Raw genomic sequence first — 14,072 nt, 5'->3', positions numbered from 1 at the left:
TGCAGCCAGGAAACAATTATGCGCAAGGCTGGGTATTAATCAGCGACTACTACCCCCAACACACGCCGTAAACTGAAGACGGTCACTGCCAGGCAAAATATAGTATTTTTTTCCACTTTTTGGGAAAAAGCCCACTGCCTCTGATATACGCTGTATTTGGATTTCCTTGTTGGAGGATGACTGTGGTTACTGAAAGGCCAGTGCAGCCCGGAAACAATTATGCACAAGGCTGGGTATTAATCAGCGACTACTACCCCCAACACACACGCCGTAAACTGAAGACGGTCACTGCCAGACCAAATATGGTATTTTTTTCCACTTTTTGGGAAAAAGCCCACTGCCTCTGATATACGCTGTATTTGGATTTCCCTGTTGGAGGATGACTGTGGTTACTGAAAGGCCAGTGCAGCCAGGAAACAATTATGCGCAAGGCTGGGTATTAATCAGCGACTACTACTCCCAACACACACGCCGTAAACTGAAGACGGTCACTGCCAGGCCAAATATAGTATTTTTTTCCACTTTTTGGGAAAAAGCCCACTGCCTCTGATATACGCTGTATTTGGATTTCCCTGTTGGAGGATGACTGTGGTTACTGAAAGGCCAGTGCAGCCAGGAAACAATTATGCACAAGGCTGGGTATTAATCAGCGACTACTACCCCCAACACACGCCGTAAACTGAAGACGGTCACTGCCAGGCCAAATATGGTATTTTTTTCCACTTTTTGGGAAAAAGCCCACTGCCTCTGATATACGTTGTATTTGGATTTCCCTGTTGGAGGATGACTGTGGTTACTGAAAGGCCAGTGCAGCCCAGAAACAATTATGGGCAAGGCTGGGTATTAATCAGCGACTACTACCCCCAACACACACGCCGTAAACTGAAGACGGTCACTGCCAGGCAAAATATAGTATTTTTTTCCACTTTTTGGGAAAAAGCCCACTGCCTCTGATATACGCTGTATTTGGATTTCCCTGTTGGAGGATGACTGTGGTTACTGAAAGGCCAGTGCAGCCAGGAAACAATTATGCGCAAGGCTGGGTATTAATCAGTGATCCTACCCCCAACACACACGCCGTAAACTGAATACGGTCACTGCCAGGCCAAATATAGTATTTTTTTCCACTTTTTGGGAAAAAGCCCACTGCCTCTGATATATGCCGTATTTGGATTTCCCTGTTGGAGGATGACTGTGGTTACTGAAAGGCCAGTGCAGCCAGGAAACAATTATGCACAAGGCTGGGTATTAATCAGCGACTACTACCCCCAACACACACGCCGTAAACTGAAGACGGTCACTGCCAGGCCAAATATACTATTTTTTTCCACTTTTTGGGAAAAATCCCACTGCCTCTGATACACGCTGTATTTGGATTTTCCGGTTGGAGGATGACTGTGGTTACTGAAAGGCCAGTGCAGCCAGGAAACAATTATGCGCAAGGCTGGGCATTAATCAGCGACTACTACCCCCAACACACACGCCGTAAACTGAAGACGGTCACTGCCAGGCAAAAAATAGTATTTTTTTCCACTTTTTGGGAAAAAGCCCACTGCCTCTGATATACGCCGTATTTGGATTTCCCTGTTGGAGGATGACTGTGGTTACTGAAAGGCCAGTGCAGCCCGGAAACAATTATGCGCAAGGCTGGGTATTAATCAGCGACTACTACCCCCAACACACACGCCGTAAACTGAAGACAGTCACAGGCAGGCCAAATATAGTATTTTTTTCCACTTTTTGGGAAAAAGCCGACTGCCTCTGATATACGCCGTATTTGGATTTCCCTGTTGGAGGATGACTGTGGTTACTGAAAGGCCAGTGCAGCCAGGAAACAATTATGGGCAAGGCTGGGTATTAATCAGCGACTACTACCCCCAACACACACGCCGTAAACTGAAGACGGTCACTGCCAGGCCAAATATAGTATTTTTTTCCACTTTTTGGGAAAAAGCCCACTGCCTATATAGCCAGTATACCTCTTTCCCTGCCTCACCAGTACTGCCCCTATGCTCTGTAAAATGACTGCAGACTGAAGACGCTATGGTCTGCACGCCCGATACACAAAAAAAAAAAATTGTGCAACACTGCTAATAGTAGCCTCAACAGTACTGCACACGGTCAGATGTGGCCCTAAGGAGGACCATTGGGGTTCTTGAAGACGAATATGACACCTAAAACTCTCCCTATAGCAGCTACAGCAAGACAGCACTTTCCCTGATCTCTCTCAGCGTGTATCTGTGGCGAGCCGCGGGCGGGGCAGATTTAAATAATCGGGTGTCATCTAATCTCCCCAGCCACTCACTGCAGGGGGGTGGGATAGGGCTAGAATTTCACAGGAGGAAGTTGTAATGCCTTCCCTGTGTTTCTATTGGCCAGAAAAGCACGCAAATTTCTCAGGGAAGGAAATGTAATGGAGTCGAGCACCGCGTGGTACTCGTCTCGAGTAACGAGCATCTCGAACACCCTAATGCTCGAACAAGTATCAAGCTCGGACGAGTGCGCTCGCTCATCTCTATTAACTAACCAAAATACAACAGTGCTAGTATGTTTTGTATTTTGTTACACTTAGATATTCTCATGCATCAAACACCTGGCTACAATTTAGAGCTACAGGGAATCCTGTGTGCTGGTTGCAGCCTGTGACAGACCGTCCACATTGCTAAGTAATAGTGAAGTAATAGCTCGGGGAGCATCACTAGTGGGGGTCTGGGGAAGGGGAGATAACTAGTGGCAGGATAATAAATGGTATATCATGTGATTTAGCAAGAGCACTGAATGCTACCTTATAGATCTTTGACTTGTTACTGATGGTTGTACAAGGTACTTAGGATGCTGTTCTACAGAACAGAGCTACAATTTATGTGATTTTATCGTAGATGTAAAAAATGTTGCTGTATTTGTTATCTCAACCAAACTGATAGTTTGAGTGACTTCCCAGTTCCTGATTCAATGTAGCTGGGGGTTTTTGCATACTTTTCTGCAAAGGAAGGCAAAAAAAACCCCCAAGAGCAAGAGCCAATTAGCCGTTTGGGGGAAAAAATCCTTTCCGACTCCCTAATGGCAATCAGACTGTTCCCTGGATCAACCCCTAATAGTTCCTACCTGCCTGTATACTTGGATTAACAATTAACCTAAGATTTACATCCTGTAACATCCTTCCCCTCCGAAAAGACATCAAGTCCCCTTTTAAACTCCTCTATGGATTTTGCGATCACCACATCCTCAGGCAGATAGTTCCACAGTCTCACTGCTCTTACAGTAAATAACCCCTTCTGTGTTGGTGATGAAACCTGCTTTCCTCTAGACGTAGCGGATGTCCTCTCGTTACCGTCGCAGTCCTGGGTATAAACAGATCGTGGGAGAGATCCTTGTATTGTCCCCTCATGTATTTATACATAGTTATTTGATCGCCACTTAGCTGTCTTTTTTCCAGGGTAAATAATCCCAGTTTTGGTGCCTCTCTGGGTATTCCAGTCCCGTCATTCCATGTATTAGTTTAGTCGCCCTTCTTTGAACCCCCTCCAGCACTGTAACATCTTTCCTGAGCACTGGTGTCCAGAACTGTACGCAGTATTCCATGTGAGGCCTGACAAGTGCCTTATATAGTGGGAGGATAATGTTCTCGTCCCTCGCCCCTATGCCTCTTTTAATGCACCCCAAGACTTTATTAGCTTTTGCAGCAGCTGACTGGCATTGGTTGCTCCAGTTAAGTCTACAGTCCACTAGTACCCTAGGTCTTTTTCCATATCACTTTTCCCTAGCAGTACCCCATTTAGTGTATATTGGTGGCATCCGTTTCTCCTGCCCATGTGCATAACCTTACATTTATCCACATTGAACTTCATTTGCCCTTTCCCCCCCAAGCCCCCAGCTTATCTAGGTCCGTTTGTAGCTGTACATTGTCCTCCGTTGCATTGATTATATTGTATAATTTTGTGTCATCTGCAAATATTGATATTTTACAGCGCAGCCCCTCTATCAGGTCGTTGATAAATATATTGAACAGAATGGGGTCCAATACTTAACCCTGTGGCACCCCGAAGGTTATGGAGCGACCAAGTAACTATGTATAAACATTTCAGGGGACAATACAATTATCTCCCCCATGATCTGTTTATACCCTGGACTGCGTCGGTAACAAGAGGGCATCCGCTATGTCTAGAAGAAAGCAGGTTTCATCACCAACACAGAAGAGGGTTCTTTACTGTAAGAGCAGTGAGACTGTGGAACTCTCTGCCTGAGGACATGGTGATGGCAAAATCCATAGAGGAGTTTAAAAGGGGACTAGATGTCTTTCTAAACTGCTATGATATTACAGGATATAGACGTTAAATAACCAGTGGAGTTGTTGTTCCGGGTTTTAGAGTCAGGTAGTAAAATGTAAAACATTGATCCAGGGATTATTCTGACTGCATTATGGAGTCAGGAAGGATTATTTTCCCTCAAATTGGCTAAATTGGCTTCTGCTTGATTGGGGTTTTCTTTACCTTCTTTTGGATCAACAAAGGGGATGGAAACAGGCTGAACTAGATGCACATTGTCTCCCATCCGCCTAATATACTATGTTACTATATATAATCTATCTATGTAATATCTATCTGTCATCTACCTATCTCAGATCTATCTATCTATTTATCTATCTATCTATCTATCTATCTATCTATCTATCTATTTATCTATCTTAGATCGATCGATCTATCTATCTATCTATCTATCTATCTATCTATGTATCTATCTTAGATCTATCTATCTATCTATCTATCGCTTGTAGAAGTTATACATCTCACTGTATATACTGTTTATAATTGCACACTTTACACATAATACAAAAAACACATCAAAAACACAGATGGTTTTTAATAGTGTATGCAGTTTCTTAAAAACATATGTGCTCTTGAAATACTGCATGCAGTTTTTGTTCTGTGTTTTTCTTAATTGCGGTTCAAAAGTACAACAAAAACATGAACACACCCTCAGGCCACTCTCACTAATTCGTTTAGAAAATGCAGCTCAAAATTGTGGCATTTTTACCGAAATTTTGAGCGGCGTTTGTCAACACGTTACAGTGTTTGACATCATTGTGATGGTTGAGGAGGTGCATTCAAAACCACAAAACTAGAACAGACAGATCTCGAAAATCATGGCAATAGAAACACCGCATACAAGCTCAGGTCTGAGTAACCCCATTAAAATCAATGGGAGCAATGTACCGTAGTTAGCAACATGCTTAGGTCGCCATGCTAATAGTAGTAAAAAGCAGTGTTTGTGAGAAATGTCTAAGGGGCTGCAAACTAATTCTCATGTGGCGCAGGAAATGAGTCATGGTTGGAAAGATTACACCAAGGGGCTAGATCATGTATGAAAATTTATTTTGCAGCTGTATGCAGCATGATTTAGGTACAAGTATGAGAGGGGCCCAAGCTAAACTTTTGCAGCTGGACCCCTTACCTTTTAGTTATGCCCCTACTACCGACCTAAGCTATTCTTATCCAATTAGCCCCCAAACTGCAAGATTGAGTAATGTGACTGTATGCTAATGGGTCCTCATAAGTTGGGACAGCTTCTATACGTGACACTTGGATGTCTTGTGATTACTTGTTCAAAGTCAGCTGAGAGAACTGGCCAGTATTTCAAAAGGATTTTTATCATTTATCCCGATTAGCTATCATACATACCTGTGCATCTTACCATCCTTTCATTATTGGGCCTCACAGTGGAGCCCAAGAAACTAGTTCCTCACATTTTACAGGACTAATAAATAAAGGTTATATTTTCATACAGGGACATACAGTTTCAGATGCTGTAATGGTGTAATATTGGGGGCTTTTTTGCATGTTATAGACAATAGGTTCATACATGATAACTGATGCAAACAACTGTACCTCAACATACCTGTGGATATCCATAGAGCCCAGTTATCTCTGCTATGGACAGGCTGGAGGAAGATGTCAAGTGTCCAATAAAAGCCACCACTTTGGTCTTCTCATCACAGCTGTAGTTGGGGACGGCTTCTTCTCTCCCTGACAATATACTCAGTGCACTCTGTACAGCTTTATGTTCTAACATACAGGAGTCATAGATCTTGTATCCCAGAGTGATATTAGGTAAGATGTCAGCTCTTCTGTTTATTTCTTCTATGGCGAAGATGAAGACCAGGAGATGTCTTAGGAGATCAAGAGCAGGCCTAGAAACAAATAATACTATAATTTTTAAAATAAAGCAGTTTAAAAAATATATTTTTGTTTATTTTTTGGTATGATGTTATCTTCAGAACTCCTGATCTTGTGGGGTGTTACTGGTATGTAGTGGTTATCACCTACCTAACGTGATACAAGGAAGGAGAACTAAAGATCACCAGCAGGATCATTGGCACCCAAGGCTCATTGATGGGTGTGGTGGGTTAAAGTCCATCTGGTTCGATCACACAGAGGAGTGACTATAGTATAAATTACTTATAAAGCTTTGTCTGGCAATGATATTGGTATCATTATTATTGTCATAATTTACAGTGGGCATCATAGCTTACTGCGTATGGGGCAGCATAGCCACAGACAAGTCAAAGTTCCCATATGACCATTGTCCATCCCTGAAAGCGGGAATAATGGAAGAAGGCAGTCTGGTCTAATTAATTGCATTTTACATTATGTGGATGGACAGCTGCATTACTTACCTGGGAAAATATGGAAGAAGGATGCACTGTGGGAACAAGACAACTCAACAGATATTACAGGACACTTCGGAGGCCTTAAGAAGTCCAGGATACTGATTTTAACCCTTTTTGACATGCACCATACATGTGTGGTGCACAATGGGTGTCATTGTATGGTGTGGGTTCTGTAACTGAGCTTGCTCCAAACATGGCAGGTGTTGGCCATTTTGACAGCCGACACTCTTCCAGCAGTGTCATGATTGGTGATGGCACTGAGTTAGGAAGTTGCATCAGCTCACAATACAGAGGGGGAGGTAGAGGCCTCTACTGATGGAGAATATGGTGAGCAGATCTCCAAAGGATTCATGACGGAACTAATCTCCCGGATAATGCGCCCTGTAATCTCAGACTTTGCAGAAATTAAAGAGGGGGTCAGACATATGTAAGAGATGGGTGGAAGAGTTAGAATCCTCACCAGCTACCATTACTGCTCACTCTTTGGAGTTGGCACAAGTGGTTAAAGATCAGCACTCCCACCTAAATAGAGTGCTTATCATGCATGAGGACCTTCAGAATTGTAATAGGCACAGTAATGTGCGCATGAAAGGACTGCCTGAGTCATGGGGGGGGGGGGGGGGGGGGGGCAGATTCTTTACCCAAGGTGGTGATATAACTTTTTGCAATTCTACTGGGCACTGACAGAGCAGCCTCCATTGAGCTCATACTAAGACCACTGCTTACTAGTCTGGAACTGCGAAGGGACAATATTTGTAAGTTCCTGTGTTTTACTGACACACTAGGTAATTTATAGGCTGCAAAAATCACAGGAATCTGCAATATGCCAGGGCACCCTTACAGTTGTTTCATGACTTGTAGCCATCTACGCTAGCTAAGCGCCGTATGCTGCGGCTGTTGTTGAAAGCACTGAGGTCTAAGGATACAAAAAATGCCTGGTTATTTCCCTTTGGCTTAGGAATCAATGATAAATACAGGAAATTCAACATTCGCTCTCCTGAGGATTTGCAAGGTTGCTAGCAACATCTGAACCTTGACCTGATTGATTTCCCATGTTGGTCACCTCTACCGGAGGTACCGAGATTTTTATGATTGTCCACCCTGGAAAACTGGCAGCTAGCAGGAAATTCCAAATTGCCTAGAAGTAAGACTAAGAGGAAGGAGGAGGTTTCATTCAGTGACACCTAAGATCCAGGATATTGACAGCTTTCTGAGTCACTGTTTTAATGATTGGGTCGCTTCTGGTTTGTTGCCGCTGCTCTAGTTCTCTTGATTGGCAGCTTTTATTTGGAGGTTTATATTGGTAACATCAAGAGTTGAGCAAACGTATTCTGTCGAGCTTGATACTCGTTCCAGTATTAGTGTACTCGATGGCGCTCGCTACTCGAACTAGCATCAAATCGTGTTCGACCCCGCCCCAGCTTATGACTCCTCCCCGCTGTGATGTGCCTGTTTTGGCCCCTCCCCATCGCAGCGCGCATCATTTGAAAATTTTTGATCTGGCAGGAAGGGGAAGGGGGGGGAGAGAGAAAGAGAGAGAAACACGAACCAAAAAAAAAAAAAAGTTCAGTAATTATTACTGCTGTGGCAACTATTGGGGGTCACTATCATGCCTGGGGCAATCACTAAGGGTCACTATCACTGCTAGGGCAACTACAAACCGCACTTAGAATCGCACCCGAACTGCACCGAAAACCGCAACCGCACCGAAAACCGCACCTCAACCACATCCAAACCGCACCCAGAACTGCACACCCGAACTGCACACAAAACCACACTCAAAACCGCACATAAAACTGCCTCCCAAAACCGCCCCCGAACTGAACCGTGACAGCCTGTCCCCACATGACAAGTTATATTGACCACCCACCCGGGCAACAATTATAGTGACAGTCCCCCTCCTCCCACCTGACAAGTTATAGTAACAGCCTCCTACCACCACGTGCGACAAGTTATCCAAATTGTAGATATGCTGTAGCAGCAATAATGATGCAGGAGTTATGCCAAAATTGTCTTTATTCCTCTGTGCAACGTTTCGATCATTCAGTGATCCTTGTCAAGCCTCGTGCGACAAGTTATGGTGACAGCACCCCTCCCCCCACCCAGCCCCTGAGTGACAAATTATGGTGGCAGACCCCCTTCACCTACCCACCGCCTGTTTGGCAAGTTAAGGTGACACCCCTCCCTTCCCCCACCCACCCCCATACCACAAGTTATGGTGACAGCCCCTCCACCTAACCCGAGCAACAAGTCATGGTAACAGAACTACCCCCCCGTGCAACAGATCATGGTGACAGCCCCTCGTTCTCCCACTCAAACCCATGGGACCAGATATGGTGAGAGCCCCCTCCTCCCCCCACCCAACCCCTATGCGACAAGTTATGGTGACAGCCCTGCCCCTATGCAACAAGTTATTGTGACAGCCTCCATGCGACAAATAATAATGACCCCCCCCCCCCCTCCCAGACACTGCTCCCACCTCCAGTAGTAATACTTACCCTTCAGCTGAGGACCGGTGGATGCTCCTGTCTGGATAGGCTTCACCGCGAACTGTGCATGCGCAAAGGAGCAGGCGTGCACCCATGGCCCAAGGAGCGCTACTGCGCATGCTCAAACAACGAGACGCATGCTCATGGCCTGACGAGAGGGAAAGAATGCTACTGTGCATGCCCGACAAGAGGAGAAGACAGAAGAAAGAAATTTATCGTAACCAGGGACGACAGTGCCATTAGCACAAGGGGAATGGGGCACTCCAGTAAATACGTATGTAACTTCTGTAGGCCTCATATACAATGCACAAAGTATATTACAAAGTGAATTGTTATAGCCATACAGAAGTGCTTACATTCCATTGTCATGGCAGGACAACCCCTTTAAGCTTCAGATCGCACACTTTTTCTTCATCTGCTTTTGCAGATGATATTGTATTTGTGGTATTGGAACCAGAAGGAGGTATTCCTAGATTTGCTTCACTTTTGGAGGACTTTAGAGTCATCTCAAACTTTAAAGTGAATTTTTCTAAATCCACGATTTGAAGTTCCCTGAAATGTAGTTCACCCTTTTCATGGTTAGATACAGCAATAGACTATTTGGGTGTTAAGCTCACCAAAAAAGCTGAGGACCGTTATTCTCATAATTTTCAGTCCTTGATGTTAATACCCTGCTTTGCTCATATGATCTGCCCTTTATTTCCTGGTTTGGTCGTTAGAACAATCTAAAATCCTATGTGCTCCCAACAATTCTTTATAAACTCTGCATCCTCCCAATCTTTTTACCTAAGATTTTCTTTAAAATCCTCTGTACAGTTTTTTCGGGATATGTCTGGAGGCAGAGAAGACCATGCCTAGCCTACAGTTTAATGAAAAGAAGGTGCTCGGAGGGAGGGATTAACTTACCTTATCAGGCAGTACAGCTTGGCTATTGGATGGAACTGACCCACCCCATGAGGGATCCGTTATTGTGTTACCTAGTGTTGGGATCACATGGTGACACCCTTATGGAAGACCTTTGGTTTCCAGCTATGAACAAATACAGATCCAGCAACTTCAATCTACTGATTAGGGGACGGTGTGAGACCTGGGATGGGCTAAGGGAATTTTTGGCTATTAAGCCTTCCTCAATTTCACCAATGCAAGCTATTTGTAAACTGTTCAAGATCCCCACTGATCCTTCAATAGCTAGTATCTGGAAGAAATTCTCTGAGATAGTGATAGGGAATTTGCAGGCACAGGTGCATAAAACTCCATCCGGGATACTATAAACTCTACTTACCCATCATACCCTCATCTTTTTTACAGAGATCACATATCACTTATTCATAGAATGGTAGAGTTGGAAGGGACCTCCAGAGTAATCTGGTCTAACCCCCTGCTCAGCGCAGGATTCACTAAATCATCCCAGACAGATATTTGTCCAGCTTTTGTTTGGTCACTTCCATTAAAGGAGAACTCACCACCTCCTGTGGTAACCTGTTCCACTCATTGATCCACCTCACTGTCTAATATTTAATCTGTGTCTCCCCCTTTCAGTTTCATCCCATTGCTTCTAGTCTTTCCCTGTGCAGATGAGAATAAAGCTGATCCCTCTGCACTGTGACAGCCCTTCAGATATTTGTAGACAGCTATTAAGTCTCCTCTCAGCCTTCTCTTCTGCGAAACATTCCCAGATCCTTTAACTGTTCCTCATAGGACATGATTTGCAGACCGCTCACCATCTTGGTAACTCTTCTCTGAACTTGCTCCAGTTTGTCTATGTCTTTTTTAAAGTGGGGTGCCCACAACTGGACACAGTATTCCAGATGAGGTCTGACTAAGGAAATGTAGAGGGGGATAATGACCTCACGTGATCTAGACTCTATCCTTCCCTTAATACATCCCAGAGTTGCTGCTGCATCACATTGTTGATTCATGTTCAGTCTATGATCTATTAGTATACCCAAGTCTTTCCCACATGTGCTGTTTAGCCCAATTCATTTCATTCTGTATGTGTTTTTTTTTTCATTTTATTTGCCCAGACGTACAAAAACACATACATTAAATTCATTAAATGAGTTCCTTAAATCTTTTAAGTCAACTAGACCCAAGCCCTCATTTGAAAAGCTATTAAATGAGGGGACTTCCAAGTCCAGAAAAATTCCTGGGAAAAGGAACTGAACATATCACTTTCTACTGAGGACACAAAATGATATGTTCAGTTCCTATGGCCTGTCCTTATGTATTCTTCTGCAGGAGAGTCATTATAAGCTTTTAGTGAGGTGGTATAAAACTTCACAATGGCTCTTTGCCTACAAATTGGCCCCACATGGTAGGTGTTGGAGATGTGATGCAGCAGTAGGTTCCTACTTGCACATCTGGTGGGAATGGTTGATCACTGAATCAACCAGGGGGGTGGGTTGAGGTTCAACAAGAGGGGGATTGAAACAGGCAGAACCAGATGGACATTGTCTTCATTCAGCCTAACATACTATTTAACATTGTGCCCTTTTGGAAAGAAGTAGGGAAGGTTCTGCAGAACCTGCCACACGGCTTAACCATTTCAGAAGAAAAGGATTTTCCTCTGGAGACCTTCCACAAGTTTTCACCTATTGAAAAACAGATTGATTTAATTCCTGTGGCAAAGGCCTTGATCCCCTTGTATTGGCTTTGAAAATTACTTACTTCCCTAACTAAATGGGGAGAGAAAGTAGACCTAATTTACAACTTTGAAGAACTTTTAAGTTGTTCAAAGGTCACCCATGATGGATTTGTGCACATATGGACCCCCTGTCAGTCCGTTAGGCAGAGGTCCTAGGAGATATGGACATGATAACCGGCTGGGCGGTGAAGTGGTCTCCCCGGTTCTTTGGAACAACATTCTATTTAGTATTGGATGTTGCGACCTTGGATATGAACATGGACAATGGTGACCCGGGTGGATCTGACTAAGAATGAGTCTGGAGTTGTATGTGTATATCACAGGGCTCACTTTTTCCCCTTCCACCCCCCCCACCCCCCCCCCCCCACACACACACACACACTTTCTCACTTTCCCTATAATTTGAAAATATGGGCAGGCACTGATTGGTAATCATAATGATGATTGTTTTTACGGAGAGTGTCTAAAAGTGTAATTGTATTTGCCTGTATGTTTCCGAAGTTCCAAAGATGGGACTGTGATGAGTCATGTTTATTTTATTTGGTGTTATGTATGAAAAATATGGAAAATACCAATAAAACTTGGTTAAGAAAAAATGAGCCTCACACAGAGCCATTGATAGAAAATGAAAAAGTTATGGGGTCAAAAGTCGGTGACAGAATTTTTATTTTTTTTATATATTTTAAAGTAGCCCTAGAATAGAACCCAATATAAATTTGATATCGCTGTAATCATAGTGACCAACAGTATAAGTATGTGCTTACTGCATCGGAAACGCATTAGAAATGAAACTGCCAACATGATGTAATTGAGCTTTTTTTCTCCACTTCACTTTATTAAGTAATTTTTTTTAAGTTTTCCAATACTTTTGTATGGTATGTAGAGATGAGCGAACACCAAAATGTTCGGGTGTTCGTTATTCGGAACGAACTTCCCGTGAGGCTCGAGGGTTCGTTTCGAACAACGAACCCCATTGAAGTCAATGGGCGACCAGAACATTTTTGTATTTCGCCGATGCTCGCTAAGGTTTTCATGTGTGAAAATCTGGGCAATTCAGGAAAGTGATGGGAATGACACAGTGACGGATAGGGCAGGCGAGGGGCTACATGGTGGGCTGCATCTCAAGTTCACAGGTCCCACTATTAAGCCACAATAGCGGCAAGAGTGCCCCCCCCCCACTGTCAGCATAAAGATCGTCCTCCTCTGGCACAGCTGTAACAGCTGTAGCAGAGAAGAACGATGTTTGCCCATTGAATTCAATGGAGCGGCAATACAGCATGTTCCACTGAATGCAATGGGCTGCCGGCGATCGCAGGATGAATGGTCGGAAAGGGGTTAAATATATAACCCCTTTCCTGCAATTCATCCAGAAATGTGTTACACTAAAAATATATACCGGCGTATAAGGCGACCCCCCAACTGTCACCTTATACGCCGGCAATACAGTGGAGCAAAGAATAAAAAGCATTACTTACGTTTTTAGATGATCTGCGGCGCTCCTGCAGGCTGTCACTCCCTCCTAATCCACGGCAGACAAGCTTTCTCTATGAAAGGCTTTAAATCCCTGCCTCCAGGAAGACACGTGCCTTCAGCCAATCACAGCCAATGACAATGATGTCATTGAATGGCTGTGATAGGCTGTGTTTCTGGAGGCGGGGATTTCAAGCCTTGAAATCCCCGCCTCCAGAAACACAGCCAATCACAGCCATTCAATGACATCATTGTCATTGGCTGTGATTGGCTGAAGGCACGTGTGCTTCTGGAGGCAGGGATTTAAAGTCTTTCGTGGAGAAAGCAATACTCTGCCGTGGACCAGGAGGGAGTGACAGCCTGCAGGAGCGCCGCAGATCATCTAAAAACGTAAGTAATGATTTTTATTCTTTGCTCCACTGTATTACCGGCGTATAAGGTGACAGTTGGGGGGTCGTCTTATACGCCCTGTCGCCTTATACGCCGGTATATATTTTTAGTGTAACACATTTCTGGATGAATTGCAGGAAAGGGGTTATATATTTAACCCCTTTCCGACCATTCATCCTGCGATCGCCGGCAGCCCATTGCATTCAGTGGAACATGCTGTATTGCCGCTCCATTGAATTCAATGGGCAAACATCGTTCTTCTCTGCTACAGCTGTTACAGCTGTGCCAGAGAAGAAGGATTTGTCTTCTATATGTTCTCAATGGGGTCAGCGCTGCTGCCGCTGGCCCCATTGAGCGCATATAGAATGCATCCATAGCGAGCAGCGGGAGGGGCAGATTTCAATACTCGGGT

At 44.2% G+C, this 14,072-nt stretch overlaps 1 protein-coding gene across 1 annotated transcript in view; it reads right to left on the bottom strand.

Moving 5' to 3' along the window:
- Window positions 1-14,072, bottom strand: part of LOC136625968 (vomeronasal type-2 receptor 26-like) — a 64,130-nt gene that overhangs the window by 37,209 nt on the left and 12,849 nt on the right. Inside the window, exons 2-3 of the mRNA XM_066601025.1 lie at window positions 6,674-6,699; window positions 5,896-6,187 (exon numbers count right to left, since the gene is read on the bottom strand). Coding sequence (XP_066457122.1) covers window positions 5,896-6,187; window positions 6,674-6,699 — 318 coding nt within the window. The remainder of the gene's footprint in view (window positions 1-5,895; window positions 6,188-6,673; window positions 6,700-14,072) is intronic.

This window comes from Eleutherodactylus coqui, chromosome 1 (assembly GCF_035609145.1).
Source record: "Eleutherodactylus coqui strain aEleCoq1 chromosome 1, aEleCoq1.hap1, whole genome shotgun sequence".
NCBI classification, from domain to species: Eukaryota; Metazoa; Chordata; class Amphibia; order Anura; family Eleutherodactylidae; genus Eleutherodactylus; species Eleutherodactylus coqui.
Note: the sequence above shows the minus strand (reverse complement) of the source record. Positions and strands in the feature narration are given on the sequence as shown.